At 35.2% G+C, this 15,197-nt stretch overlaps 1 protein-coding gene across 2 annotated transcripts; it reads right to left on the reverse strand.

The window, feature by feature from the left end:
* Positions 1-443: 443 nt before the first annotated feature.
* Positions 444-14,787, reverse strand: LOC127084315 (cold-responsive protein kinase 1). Of its 2 annotated transcripts, XR_007788682.1 has the most exons (9): positions 14,190-14,787; positions 2,747-3,144; positions 2,424-2,546; positions 2,208-2,335; positions 1,902-2,115; positions 1,547-1,778; positions 1,170-1,320; positions 562-1,062; positions 444-516 (listed from the first exon to the last, which is right to left on the reverse strand). XR_007788682.1 is itself a non-coding variant. In XM_051024738.1 (8 exons), exons 1-8 carry the CDS (start codon positions 14,570-14,572, stop codon positions 748-750), a joined length of 1,944 nt encoding a protein of 647 aa, XP_050880695.1. In that variant the 5' UTR covers positions 14,573-14,787; the 3' UTR covers positions 444-747. The 2 variants fall into 2 exon arrangements, 1 of the variants encoding a protein (XP_050880695.1); XM_051024738.1 differs by having other exon boundaries at positions 444-1,062.
* Positions 14,788-15,197: the final 410 nt, after the last annotated feature.

Below are 15,197 nucleotides of genomic sequence, written 5' to 3' on the forward strand. Positions count from 1 at the left end.
AATTCGTTCATTGATCGTGATCATTCAAATATATTCACCAACAGATTTTTTTATCCACGGTGTTTTTCTCGTTATTTCCCTTAAAACACACCCTTTAATAGATTATCTTTGTTGCATAATGAATTATGATCGTAAACATGTCCCATAATTTATTATAATCTTAGAATAATCAAGTATTTTCAATTTCTTACTTGGATAATCTATTAAAAATGATGTATATGTTGAGAATATATCAAGTGTGAGTAGTGTGGATAATAGTTCCACATTGGTTGGTAATGTGGAGACTTGAGCATTTATAAGTGAGAAAACTCACTCACCTATCACCTTAAGGTTTTGGGTGAATATGTGGTGTGTCTCTCACAAAGGTGTTGCTCCAATCAGAAAGATGTATCACTTTTAATAAACCTTTCTACTCTTTTTCGAAAAACATTGATACACGCATCTATCTTTCAACACTTTTATAATATTGGAAAACGAGATTATGAATCTGTATACACGAAGGATGAGCTAAGTAACCTGTTCATTTATCTTAAAGGACATCCTAACGAGATAATGCCGAACTGTTAGGAGACTTTGATGGAATCGGGCTCCATTGTATTTGATAAGATATATACTGTGTGGTGTAAAAATTTACATGTTTTAACAGTTTATAGAGAATGATCCTCTACTTTTTTTCTTTATTTGGCTTCACTTCAACTTCAAACCTCAAATACTTTTACAGAACATCCATGCTCCAACTTAGCATTTTCATCTAGCTGATAATACAGAAGTGGAAACAGTAGCGTTAGATTTTGAAGAAGCGGTTGAGGTAGAGGTATCCGTCCGAGGTCTTAAGTTACTGTTAACAAAGACAGGCATGGTTGGTTTCATATGCTCCACAAAGTTCTTGCTTTTCAGTAGAACTACTACTTCAGACATAGTTGGTCTTGTAGCAGCTGTTGCTTGAGTGCAAAGTAATGCAATCTCTATAACTTTCTTCACTTCTTGTGCATCATAGTCACTAGTGTTCAATGTCTTGTCAACTAACTCCAAGTGTCTTTCTTCCTCATATAGTTTCCAAGCCTGTGAAAATGAAAATGAGAGTTGATTATCTAAAGATCTGTTTCGTTCGACATACAAATAAGCAGGTAATCGCTGAGATTGTTACGAAATTTTGTGAAATTTCTTACTTTTTGAAGAAGGAATTCACCATCAGCATCATCCCTTAACTCACTACTCTTTTGGCCACTTACTATTTCTAGGACTACAACACCAAAACTGTAGGTATCAGCCTTCACTGATAACTGACCGTGGATCGCGTATTCTGGTGCAGTGTATCCCCTGACATGTTCACAGTTTTTACACCATAGTTAATAAAATAGAATTTATACATGTTCTATAGCACTGACACCTTTGAAAAAGGCGTGTCCATGTCAGTTTCGGACATTGATATTAACACTTGTCAGTGTCGTGTTCGGAGTCTGTGTCCGTGCTTCATAGATCTAACATAAATGTGTCTCATTTATTACAGCTACATCTTTATAGAAGTTAACAGTTTTAGACTTACAATGTTCCTGCAAATCTTGTGCTAAGATGAGATTGATCTTCTGGTAAAAGCCTTGCCAACCCGAAATCAGCAATTTTAGGTTGAAGATCATCATCCAAGAGGATGTTGTTAGTCTTTATGTCTCTATGTATGATGCAAACATGGAAATCTTCATGCAGATAGGCCAAACCTCTTGCTGTGCCTAAAATTATATCATACCTTTGAATCCAATTAAGGGAACCCTTCTTTTCACCTGCATCCAATCATATTTCACAGTTATGTCACTTTGTTATATTAATTCCTAAAACTTCTCCGAAAATACTAATGTGGCGAGACGTGATTTTGATCCAATAGGAAGATTGAAATGAGTTTTTACCGAATAAGAATCTGTCAAGGCTGTTGTTTGCCATGTATTCATAAACAAGGATTCTTTCTTGGCCTTTACTGCAACATCCGAGAAGTCGAACTAAATTCCTGTGATGAACATTACTTATCAGCTTCACTTCACTTTCAAATTGTTCATCCATCTTCCCGGAATGACCTAAAATCAATTTCTTGACAGCGACTACTTTACCATTCTTCAGAGTTCCCTGTTGAAAATCGACAAAAATCATTCATGCTTGTGAACATGTAATAGAAAATAAACATAAAAAGGTCGAAAAATAACTAAGTATATATATACCTTGTATACATCTCCAAAACCTCCTTCTCCTAGTTTATTTTCCTCATTAAAATTTTTAGTTGCAGACTTCAAATCGTTATATCGGTATGTAAGTGGACCTTTCAACTCAGTTGCTCCTAATATGTCACCTGATAAGGAAAACATAATCATGAATATTGTATCTTCTTTCGCAAGAAATCACAATCATGGATTCAAAGATTTTCCAAAATATCTCACCTCTATGATGTCTCTTGGGTTTCTTGTAAAGCCTAAGCCAAACAAATAGTGCAATGAGGATGATCACAATAAGGGCCACACCTCCAACAATACCACCAATTATGGCTCCCTTCTTACTTGAACCTTAAGATACGAAAACACCTTAACCTCAATGACACTGACACGTTGCATTGGTAATAATTTGAAAAAATGAATAAATTAAACAATAATCACAAGCACCAACACTGACATTGACACAGACACGTCTTTTTTCAGAGGTGTTGGTGCTACAGAAACCGTCAGATACTATGATATTACGAGTAAAGAAAGCATTCTAACTTTACCTTGTTTTAGAAACGGTGTAATATCAATGGTCTGGTTATCAGCAAAGAAAGATGTTTCTGAGTATCTCATAAAACAACCAGCATCAAATGCTCTACCATCTGTATTAGGAAAACAGCTCTGTATGTTGTTGAATCCAACTGTCAAGCAATCTAAGCAGCCACTTTGAGTAACTGATTCAGCACATTGTGCAATGGCATAGATTGCGTTTCCAGTTCCAGAAACTGGTGTCTTTGTAGCAGCAAAGAAACCAGTAATTTTGGGTGTGGCTGTTTGTAGATTCATCAGGACTTGTTGTGCAGCCGCAGTAAAAGCAGCTGCTCCATTTGCTGTTTGAGTTCCACAAATCATACTGTTTCCAGGTAGAGTTGTTTGGTCGAAGAATCCATTGCTCTCGTACCTGATATCATTTCAAAGCTTCTAGCCTCATATTCTTAAAGAAATATTAAGCTTATACCGTAAATATATCCATTTAACTAAGCCTTTTTTTGAGAATTTGGAAGAGAGTAAAGAAAAATAAATAATGTTTATTTTGATATATCTTTAATTTTAAGAGTAGTGTAATATATGTTTTGAATTTGAAGAATTTTTAATAATTTTCTTAAAGATAAATTCTTTGGTGTTCATGAATTTTGGTTGGATTATGATATTTTTATTTTTTAGTATAAATAAATTTAAAATTTTAATTTTATTTGAAAATGAAATTATATTAAAACGTAACATGACATTGAATGTCATTGTTTCATTGGATGAAGATACTCCATCTTAATTCAAAGATACTAGAGTGCTCATTATTTTTTAATGGAATTTATTTGTTATAATATTTTTATATGAGAGCTTCTTAGATGTCGCGATTCGCTAATTTACCAACGCTGAAATATAACTTAGCTTAGAGAAGGGGATGCTAACATTGAGTATTTTCACTCTTGTGTTAAACAAAGAAGTCAGAGGAATAATTTGTTAGATCTTAAGGTAGGAGATGATTGGTTATAGAGAAAATGGAAGAGGTTACTAGGTATTTCAAGGATCACTTTGGGGAGAAAGTTGGTTTTGGGGCTTCCCTTGACAAGCTTTATTTTGAGGGTCTTTCGGAAGAGAAAGCGGACTCCCTCCCTATTAGGTTTTAGAAGTGGATGAGGTGGTGGCAATGATGGATAAGAGTAAGAGTCATGGGCCAAGACGATTTTAATTTTGAGTTTTTAAAGAAGTTTTTGGGAGCTCATCAAAGGAGAGATTTATATTATGTTTAACCATTTCTTTGATAATGAGGTCCTTCCTAAGAGTCTCACGTCCTTTTTTGTTGCCCTTATCCCAAAGGTGGAGTCACCACTAAAAATGTGGGATTTTCGCCCTATTTATCTTAGAGGATCTCTGTATAAGTTGGTTGTTAAAGTGTTGGTTATAAGGTTGGCAAATGTGATGGCGAAGTTAATCGCGCTAGAGCAGCTCACCTTTTATTAAAGGTAGAAAGTTGGTGGATTGAGTGTTGGCTCTTAATGAGGAGATTCACCTAGCTAGGGTTTCGCAAAGGGGGTGTTTTATTTTTAAAGTTGATTTTGAGAAGGTGTGTGATTTTATTAGTTGAATGTTTCTAGAGTATATGATGAGGAGATTTGGTTTTAATGGTAAGTGGGGGGGCTTGGATAGTGGATTGTGTTTTTTCTAGGAATTTGTTTGTTCTAGTGAATGGTTTCCTGACAAAAAAATATCAATATTAAAAGGGGTCTTAAGCAAATGGATCATTTAGCACCCTTCTTGTTTCATCTTGTGGTGAAGGGTCTTAGTGTCTCTATTAAGATTGCGGTTTCTTTAGGTTTATTTTATGATTTCAAAATTGATTCCTCAAGGTTAGAGGTTTCTCATCTCTAGTATTCAAATGACACGGTTCTTTTTTTGGGAGGAAATTGTGAATAATCTATTGACTATCAAGGTGATTCTTAAGAATTTTGAGTTGGTGTTGGTGCTTAAGGTGAATTTCTTGAAGAGGTATATTATTGGTGTGAATGTATGTAGGTCTTTTATGGAGGTCACATAGTCTTTTTGCATTGTAAAGTTAGTCATCTCCCTTTTAAGAGTCTTAGGCTTCCTGTGTGTGATAGTATGATGCAAGAGGGAACTTAGGAGCCCTTGGTTAAGTTATTACTTAGAGAATCTCCTCTTAGAAGACTAGATTTGTGAGCCTTAAGGGTGAAGTGGTTTTCTTAAATTCAGTTTTGAATGATATTCTAATTTTCTTCATGTCGCTTATGAAGATGTCAATGTTTATTTGGAAGAAGTTGATTAGGCTACAAATATGTTTTTTTAGGGAGGATCAAACCAGAGTTGTAAAGTTTCTTGGGTTAACTGGGAGGATGAGTGTCAACCGAAGAAGTTAGAAGGGTTAGAAGTTGTTTTGGGTCGGTCAAATGCCTAAAGAGATAATAATCAAATTAATGCAAATCCACTCCAAATGACCCAAGATATAAAGTCATGTCACACAAAATGCAAGGTACATTTTCTGATCTCCATTTTTCATTACACTCATCATGAATCTTGAACTAACATGAGCTTTTGAGTGTTTACCTTGCATGTCCACCCCCACACCACCGTATCCGAGATCAACACCATCAATTCAGGATTCCTAAGCATCGGTTTCTCCTAATTTATAGTTTTATAACAGAACAATGGCGCCATCTTTGGGAAATGACTTCTGATTCCTGCAAATTCCACGAGCATATCATTTTCGATCCAAAATTAGATCTCTATCAGAAACATTAGAATGGAAGCAATACCTTCATTAGTCATGTCAAGAATATTAGTTGAATATTTTGATTCACTCCCCCACTAATCATCACATATCGATGAGATCCGCAGTGCATCAACATCCAGCATCGATCATCCGTCAGAGTTCTTTTCACTAATGACAAGTACTATCGGTCAGTGATACCGAGGTCGATCGGCTTTAAGATTCCTAGATCGTGAGAAGATCAATGGAACTTCAAACTTTAACCTACTGATGGTCCTCGTTATCACCATCGTTGATTGTAATCTGACAGGATTCCTCGTAGACAATGTAAACTCTTGGATCATCCTTTACATGGACGCGTTAGAGAAACTAGGCCTTCAGACACTAGATATGAATATATATTGTGGTGGAGATTTGTTTGCCGTTAATGATTCGTTAACTCGTCCTTGTAAAGAGACATATCGGAAGTTGTCATTGGCAGAACAAGTGCGGGGGAGAAAGGTAACTGTTAACTTCCTTCTAATCCTGTGTAGAAGTACATTCAGAGGTATCTTGGGGAGATCCTTCTTGGAAAATCTAGATGTGATGGCTTCCCCAATCCACCTATAAATAGCATACCATGATATGGGAGGGAGGCCGGTCATGGCCAGCGTCGAGTTTGAGGAAGCAAGTCGGATCAAAGAAATTATCCTAAAGGACGCCCTCGCACCGTCCGCAGAAGTAGACGAAGGTCTCGAGTGTCAATACCTTTGATTTGGACACCCAGAAGGATGAAGTTAGTATCATCTCAAACGGTGTGTTCGAGACCGTCCAACTCGGTAATGATTATGCATGACTGGTGAGGATAGGATTTGAGCTTCCTTTTGAGGTAAGATCCATATTAATTGAATTCCTTTAAGCCAACCCAGATATTTTCACTATATTACCACATGAAATGCCCGACAACAACCCTACGGTGGCCCGCCATCAGCTGAACGTCGATCTCGATACCCACTATGTCTCCTAGTGGTGAAGAAGGTAGTCCCTAGAGAAAAATGAAGTCACGCGAGTTTCGTGGCACAAAAAATACCCGAACACATTGCACACTCGAAATACAATAGAGTCGCCATTGAACTTTATTTATTCTAAGAGAAAGGGAAAATATCAATAAAACCCAAACGGAAGAGAAAAAGGGTAAGGAGGTCGTTTATTCAAGAGGAAGGTATTAGCATCCCTCACATTTGTTGTACTCAACGGGAACCATTTTGATTGTTCTTTGTGCATATGAGTGTTATTATCTAAAGGTTACTTGCGATTGGTTTTAATTAAGGGGAAATAAGTTTTTAATTAATGTGCTCGCTAAGATTTCGAAACATTGTGCCTACGTATTCTCATGGTGCAATGAGAAAATCAGAACTTCTTAGTTCGTTGGGTAGAAAATGAGTATTTGTTGGTTCATTTTAGGGAACGGTGTTATAATCGTATCCTATAAGTGTTTTGACGTTACCTGATTTGGTCCTAGTTCGGATGCTCTAAGCTTTTAGTTTGACTGCTAAGGAATGGATTATAACAGTTCTTTTATGAAAAGGAAATGAATTGAAAAGGTTTGTGAATATGGTGAAGGTGTTGTTTGGACCAAGAATGTGATGTTTGAATCCATACAGTGGTGTCTGAACCAAAAATGGGGTATTTTAACCAAAAATGGTGATTAAGCATGAATGAGAGGTGTTTTAACCAAAAAATGGAGATTAAGCATGAATGAGAGGTATTTTAATCAATAAATGGTGATTAACCATGCATGAGGTGTCTAAACCAAGAATGTGGTATCTAAACCAATGCACTGTTGTAGGGGTTTTCCTAGACTCGGGGATCAAGGCCTGCAAAGGGAGTTTGCCTAAACTAGAGGATTAACAAGGCAAACATGCAAGAGTGTGAGTGTTTTAACCAAGATATGGTGATTAACCCAGAGATAAATATTTTAACCAAGAAATGATGATTAACCTAAAGACATGTATTTTAACAAAGATATGATGATTAACCTAAAAGAGATTATGGGTGTCAAAACCAAGAGGTGTTGTGTTGGATCCAAAGAAAATGGTGTTTGATATTGATTGTTGTAGATTTTGGTCTGAGGATGAATGTTGGAAATTCTTTCTTGATTTGAATTTCACTAAAGTCTATGAATGGAGGTGAATACTTTGAAAATTTGGGTCATGTGTCCCGTATCCAAAGATATTCATAATAAAGATAGGAATACTCCATCTTATTCCTTCTTTACTTATTAAGGTTTGTGGCGCACAATTCGCATCATAATTGTTAAGTGTTTTGAATTTGTTTTGAGAAAAGAGAAGTTTTTTTTTATGTTGGATAAGTTAAGGATACTATTAGAAGAAAGCGATGGGGTGTCAAAGAATGGGAATGAGACTTTATGTTATCATGTCTTGATGGTTGCATAATTCTAGGGTATTGAATGTGAAAGGATACTATTATCAAGGCTCTATTTTATTTTTAAGGCTCAAACCCTATGATTTTCGGGCTTGGAGGACGGGTCCATACGAGCTAGCTCATTTTGAAGACTCTACTTGGGGGCAACTATTTTGGATCGACCAGTGACTCAAAAAGTTAAGGCCCAAATTCATGCTAATCCACTCCAAAGGGCCTAAGATATAAAGTCACCTCACACAAAATGCAAGATACACTTTTCTGATCTCCATTTTTTACTACACTTATCTTGAATCTTAAACTACATTAGGCGTTTGAGTGTTAACCTTGCAGGTCCACCCCTGTGCCTCCGTTTTAGATATCAACACAACCTGTTCATAATTGCTAAGCACCGATTCTCCTAATTTTTGGTTCCAAAAAAGAATAGAAGTTAAGGATTTGAGGCAGGTTAACTTGGATCTCCTTAGCAAGCGGTGTTGGCGTCTCTTAGAGGGTGAGTCTGCCTTATGGAAGGATAACATCTCTGAAAGGCATGTGCCCTCGATTGTCAGTTCTGCTCAAGGGGATAAGATATGAAATCTTAAGAGAGTGTTCCTCTAATGGAGGGATGTTTCTCTTCTTGGCTCCAAGGTTGGGGAGACATCAGACTGGTTTGCTTCATCTATCCATAAGCAAGTTGGGAATAATGTGAGTATCCAATTCAGAATTGATAAATGAGTTAAGACTAACTGACTGACTCTGTGTGTCTTTCAAATAGTTGTTTCTCATTTATGAGTAGAAGTCGCTTGCGGTAGGTAAGATGAGTCATTGGGAGAATGGCATCTGGATTTGGAATTTTAGATGGAGGGATACTTTGTGTGATTAGGAGCAACTTTAATTGTACATTATGCTTAATTCCATATAAGGGTTTGTTAAGCATGATAAGGAGCACATTTGAGTTTCGACTCTGAACTTCTAAGTAACTTTCTGATTTTTATTTATATAATTGTGTTTATCATTAAAAAACATATCTAATAAAAAATTTAACATATATTTTCTATTTGTGTAAAGGTTAAAAAAGATATACTTAATTTTCTAAAGCAGTAAACTTGTTTCAGACTTACAATATAACTCATGATAAAATAATATAAAATAGTTTTTTATAAGCAAATTTGAACTAGCGATTTCAAGTCAATGTTTTCGCTCGTGACTATTATATTAAAATTTTAATTATAATATTTAAATTAACATCTAACCACTCTCAATTTAATATCATCTATTTGTATTAGATGAACAAATATGTGACAAAAACGTTTTAATAAATACATTACTGTCTCTCTTTTAATTATACAAGTTTATTATTTTAAACTTTATATTTATAAGAAATATATTATTTAAAATTAATTAATTTAAAAATATAGGAATAATATTTATCCTAATCTCAATTATTATGCATTATTTTCTGTGACGGATCATAATAGGAGGGACTCTATCATCTTTTAAATAAATATTTATTAAGTTACTTTAATATTAAGAAGTTTAAATTATAATTTTAATCCTCAATTTTATCTGATTTATAAAATTATTTTTGTATTTTAAATTTAAATAATTTTGATCTCACTCTCAGATTTTTTATATACTATTGATAAGATATTCGTTTTTTAACTTATATTTTTATATATAAAACTTTAAAATAGATTTATATACAATAATTTATTATATTTCACAAAAAAAATTGTCACATAAAAACAGAAATATTGTTAATATTAAATGTAAAAATATGAGAAGGGACTAAAATTGTTTAAACTTAAAACAAATAGACAGTTTTTATAAATATAAAATAGAATGATCAAGGCTATAATTAAGTTAATTAAAAATCATATTTAAAAATAATATTATTAAAAATTATATATATATATATATATATATATATATATATATATATATATATATATATATATATATGTATATATATATATATATATATATATATATATATATATATATATATATATATATATATATATATATATATATATATTAAAATGACTTGTAAAAAGTAGAAAGAGTACAGTGTAGTATAACAAAAGATATTTTATTTGCATTTTTTATTTTAAAATTATTATTTTCTTAGTTTATTCATGCAGTATTTATTAATTTTTTTTCTTACTTAATTATTTTAATAGCTACCGTTTGTGAGAGTACGAGTACATTACACTATTTTGATGGTTATAACAATTATAATATCTACGAGACCGAGGGAATAACAATACTAAGATACATTCAATTAAAGTTGTTGACTAATTTTTTACGAAAATAATCCATTTTTTGAAGAAAATTTCTAAAATAATTCTGATTTAAAAAAAATAATTTAAAGTACCTCACTTTTAGGAGGCGTCAATCCAATTGGGATCTCCTTTTAAAAATTGAATGGAGGTGTCAATTGGATTGGCTAGGACACATGTTATAGCCAATCCAATTGGCGCCCATGTGTATTTTTATAAAGGAGACGCCAATTGGATTGGCGTCTCAGTGTAAAATATAATTTTTTTTGTTATAAATAGATGTGTTGTGTGAATCATTGCTCCACATCTCATTTCATCATTTGGAAATCATGTTTGATGTTCGTCGCCGATACGGATAGGTGATTTATGCGAGAGAGATAAACCTCCGATGTTGATGTTGATGCTGGTCTGGAACATCACTATGTTCGATCAACTGAAGAGGGAGTTAATTCGTTGGTTAGATGGGAAAATACCAGAAGGGGTAAAAATTAGAAGTATTGAGAGACTCGACAGTATCATCGGTTGGGTGCGAATGAAAACTGATAAGGATGCTAAGGAAATGATGTTCGGTCGAGATGACATCAATTTGATTGTTGTAATCAGTTAGAAATATTTCTGTTTTAAGTTAGCTTATTTGGTACTGATGTTTGTTGTGAACCTCGTTGTAACAAAAACTTTATGATATATAATGATTGAAGGTTACAGAAATACAATGTTACAAAAAGCTTATGACTCAGATGATGCTCCTCGATTGGGACAATTGTTCTTGTTGTGTCATGGTTGAGGACAGATACTACATAATCTTATCATTTTATCTGTCGAATCCATTTGTGTCCTTATACGTGTGTTGTTTGGCCTTCCTTTTTTCTTTCTACGTATCTCATCATTGTGTCAAACTATATCACCTTTGTATGGAGGCCAGTATTCCTCCATTGGTAGTACCGAGAAGCTTTTATTATATACATTCATGACAGTGACGACCTTGTACACATCAGATAAATGGTTGTAAGCGTCTTGACGAGTATATGCGCATGCTGCAATGACATGGAAGCAAGGAATAAGGAAGACCCGAAATTTTCCACAGTCGCACCAACTTTTGTTTAGTCTAACAGCATAGGCTAAATTTGGTCTCCCCTCGTTGTAGTCCATTGTTTCCTGGAAGCTGAAATTTTGCCTATGACGGTCAAAGACTGTTATAGCGTGTGTTTTATCTTTGATGTTCTCCTCTTTCATGACTTTCATGTAACACTCATTGAATACTTGCCCATACATTAACACTGCACTCCATCTTTCACCTCTGGTTGCGAACGTAGAAGTCAACCTATAATAGGTCGATCTTACCAAGACGGTTATTGGCAGATTTCTAATTCCTTTGAATACCCCGTTCATGCATTCCACAAGGTTTCTTGTCATGTGACCCCATCGACAACCTCCATCAAATGCCCTTGTCCACTGCTCTACTGGTATGTTATTCAACCATCTTCCTGCGTCTTCATTAGACAGTCTAATTTCATCACGATAATATTGAAATGACGGTTGAGTTAGAGCATACCCAACATTCACCACCTTCTTGCGAAGATTCTTATCTTTTATTGCACGCATGAAGTTTTGTACAATATGACTAATGCAATAGACATGGGTAGAAGGAGGATCATGCCATCCGTTGTCATGGTTGTTGTAGGCACTCTCAATGCTAACATGTCTATCAGAAATCAAAAAGAGATTGACTTGTTAACTTCTTCTACCAAGATTATAATCCAAGTTTCTTTCACATTTCAGTTCATTTGGCGTCCATACCTAAATTTGGATCATGACCATGAGGTCAACGCTGAAGACGCGACCGTATGGACTGCATGCACACCGATAATACGATTCACAACTGTGGAGATCCACAACAGTGATCGTGTGAAGTTGCAGTTCGGTATGCCCCAAAACATCCCAGATCCCCCAGCAAGCCTAGGAGAATAGCATCTGCGCAAAGTTAACGACCAATGGAACATCAATCCATGACAAAGCTTCGCAAGATCAGAGTGTCACAAATGGAAGCACCGCCATGGCCATGTCTTAACTGACGCAGTCATGCCAAATGAAGAAAAACCAAGTCGTACTTATATGGCTTGGTACAAATCGATTGGTTTTCAGTTCATCGCCGATGATATGTACCTGTACGACCCACGCCAACAAACTTACACACCAGACACCTCAACATCTAACCCCTAACAACATTGTCAGACCGGATACACACAACCCCCCTGTCCGTCAAACTTTATGGTCCACCAACACACAAACATACAACCGAAACATGTCATACACCCAACCCTAATACCAAGAGCATACCCTATACCACCACCAACAAATTGATCATCAACCTGAGACCCAACATCACTTCGCACCCAACACATCACCCTACCAAAACCGCCTTAGCCAGAACACCCAACGATCATTCAACACCAACCGCCCCTCCGCCTACCATAGCCAAAAAGCCCAAACCTCACAAAATTAAAATCTCCAACAACCTTATCTCTACCAAACACCCCAACAATCTTTCCAACCTTTTCTCGACGCATCATTCACACCCATGTCTCCCTTCAACCGTCCCGGTCGCCCACCAATGAGTCAAACACAACCGAACTACTCTGTTATGGGTCATGAACTCAGCTACGGCAGTACACCCTCGATGCATATTGAAGACTCTGTCGATTTGTCTGACTATCTCAACAGGCCATCTCCTGTAGTTGGTAGTGACGCTCCTGGTCCCTCAGATGCTCAAATCCACTAGTGAATCATCAATCTGGGTTAGGGTCACAGGTTAGGGTAGCTAGGGGATGTGGGACCGGAGGTCGGTTAGGTGATCCTGATCATCACCATTAGGCTTTTTTTGTGTAAACGAAAAATTGTGTTAATATCAATTGGTCCTATTTCAAAATTATTTATCACGTAGACTATTTAACAAAAAAAATTGAACTTTACACTAAGGTGTCACTCCAATTGGTGTCTCCTATCAAGTGATAGACATGGACGTCAATTGGATTGACTAGTCAATCTAATTGACGCCTCCATTCAATTTTTAAGAGGAATCGTCAATTGAATTGACGTCTCCTCCTAAAAATAGAATACTTTGAAGAAAAAAATTAAAAACATGATTATTTTAAGAATTTTCTTTAAAAACAGATTATTTTCGTAAAAAAATTCACTAATAATCACTATTTCTGATTCATTGCCATATAGCGAGTGACACCTTAGCATTAACGATGCACGTCTCAAATTGTCAAAATAAAATCATGATAGGGTAAACTAGTACCGATAGCAGTTAAGATCGCATTTAACAATGCGACGAATTGGATTGCAAAAAATTGTTAATGTGTTAAAAAATTGTCATAATTATTAACAAGAATTCAAAAACCGATAGTTATAAGCAAAGAAAAATATTCAAATAACTAGCGAAAGGCCGGCCGTAGTTAGTTTTTTGTTTTTGTTTTTTATGAATAGTGATAGTGATATCTTATAAATAAATTAAAATTAAACTATCTTCATATTCATAATACATAAAATATAATATCTGCTAATAATTAATTAATCTACATGTTTAATTATTGTTATTAATATAATTAAGAATTCAATCAAAATGATACATTCCCTTAGAATTTAAAATTCCACTAACTTCCAAAAGAGTTGACTCAATTGATAAAAAAAGTGACTCATACATGTAAGTATGAATTTTAATATAAATAGACTAGGATTTCCTAGCTATGGATCTTGTTAATTGGTGATGTTTTTTCTTTTGTCTAGTTCTCCTTATTCTCTTGTAATCAGTTCTCTTTTTATTTTTTTATTTATTTTTTATTTTTTTAATAATTTTAATTTTTCTTTTATCTATGGGCCTCGACCCTTTCTTTTGAAAATAATAATATTGAACTACTAATCAATTCCTGAACTTGTGTGTGAATGTGAACACACCATCACTCGACATGCCAACCTTATCATAAAAATATAGTTATAATAATACAATTAAAGAAAGATTAGGTGGAGGCGTACCTAAGGAAGCAACCGTCGTAAATAACACGAGCACCGTTGGAACCTGCGGAGCAATTCCGGATTTGTGCGACGGCGACGGTGAAGCAAGCGGCGCAATCAGAATTAGAGAGGTAATTCCTGCACTGAAACAAAGCATAAACAGGATTTGCTCCTTTGGCGGATTGTGCCGTTGCAAAATGCTTGTTTTCATTCCCCACCTGTGATTTCAAGTCTGAGAAAGTTGCGTTTAGATTTTGGTAGAAATTGGACAAGTTGGTTGCGTTGTATTGGCTACAACCTTTGTTGATTAAACGTGTTTGAGGATCAGCTTGTGTGACACGGAAGTTGTTCCATGAGTAGAACAGGGTGATTAAGGTAACTAGGAGGTTGAGTTGTGGTCGCATGTTGTTGAAGTTGGTCTCTATGAGGAAGGGGATTAATTGCGTTTATTAGAAGAAAATTGATGGTCTTTGTGTGTGTATTAATAGTGTGGACTAAATGATATAAACAATGGGAAGGGGAGACAATTTTGACAACTTAAGAAACTTTGCTGTCAATACTCACGGGGCATGCATCCAGCTGCGCAGCCTATCTATAGAAAAAGAGTGAAAAGATAAGAGTTTGGATAGTCTGAAAAAAACTTCTTCCATTTTAAAACGAATTTAATTTTTATTTTTCAATTTAGAAATAATTGCTATTTTTTCACTTATATCTTTTGTTTTGGATTGGACTAATGATCTAATACAAAGGTTGAATACAAAGTTTGATCTTTTTAGACTGTCGAATAGGTGAATTCTCATTAAGGAGTCGCGTATCGAAGGCAGACTTGGCGTTCATGTCAACCATAAAATTCCATATATGATTGTTTTGATTTTCTCCATTATACCGCTTCTATTAGTCCATGCAATCACCGTTTACTTATACAAATGTCACCAATGGTAGCTTCTAACGCAACTCAGACCACCACTCTTCGTAACGCTGCCTCGACGCTTGACGCCACCTCACTGACCCTCACCATCGCCCCAGGAG

This window comes from Lathyrus oleraceus, chromosome 5, assembly GCF_024323335.1.
Source record: "Lathyrus oleraceus cultivar Zhongwan6 chromosome 5, CAAS_Psat_ZW6_1.0, whole genome shotgun sequence".
NCBI classification, from domain to species: domain Eukaryota; kingdom Viridiplantae; phylum Streptophyta; class Magnoliopsida; order Fabales; family Fabaceae; genus Lathyrus; species Lathyrus oleraceus.

Coding starts and splice junctions, on each gene's coding strand:
- LOC127084315 (XM_051024738.1), bottom strand. CDS start 14,572: ATGCGACCACAACTCAACCTCCTAGTTACCTTAATCACCCTGTTCTAC. Junction 3,145..14,189: donor TACGACGGTTGCTTCCTTAG/GTACGCCTCCAC, acceptor AAATGATATCAG/GTACGAGAGCAATGGATTCT. Junction 2,116..2,207: donor GTTTTGGAGATGTATACAAG/GTATATATATAC, acceptor GATTTTCAACAG/GGAACTCTGAAGAATGGTAA.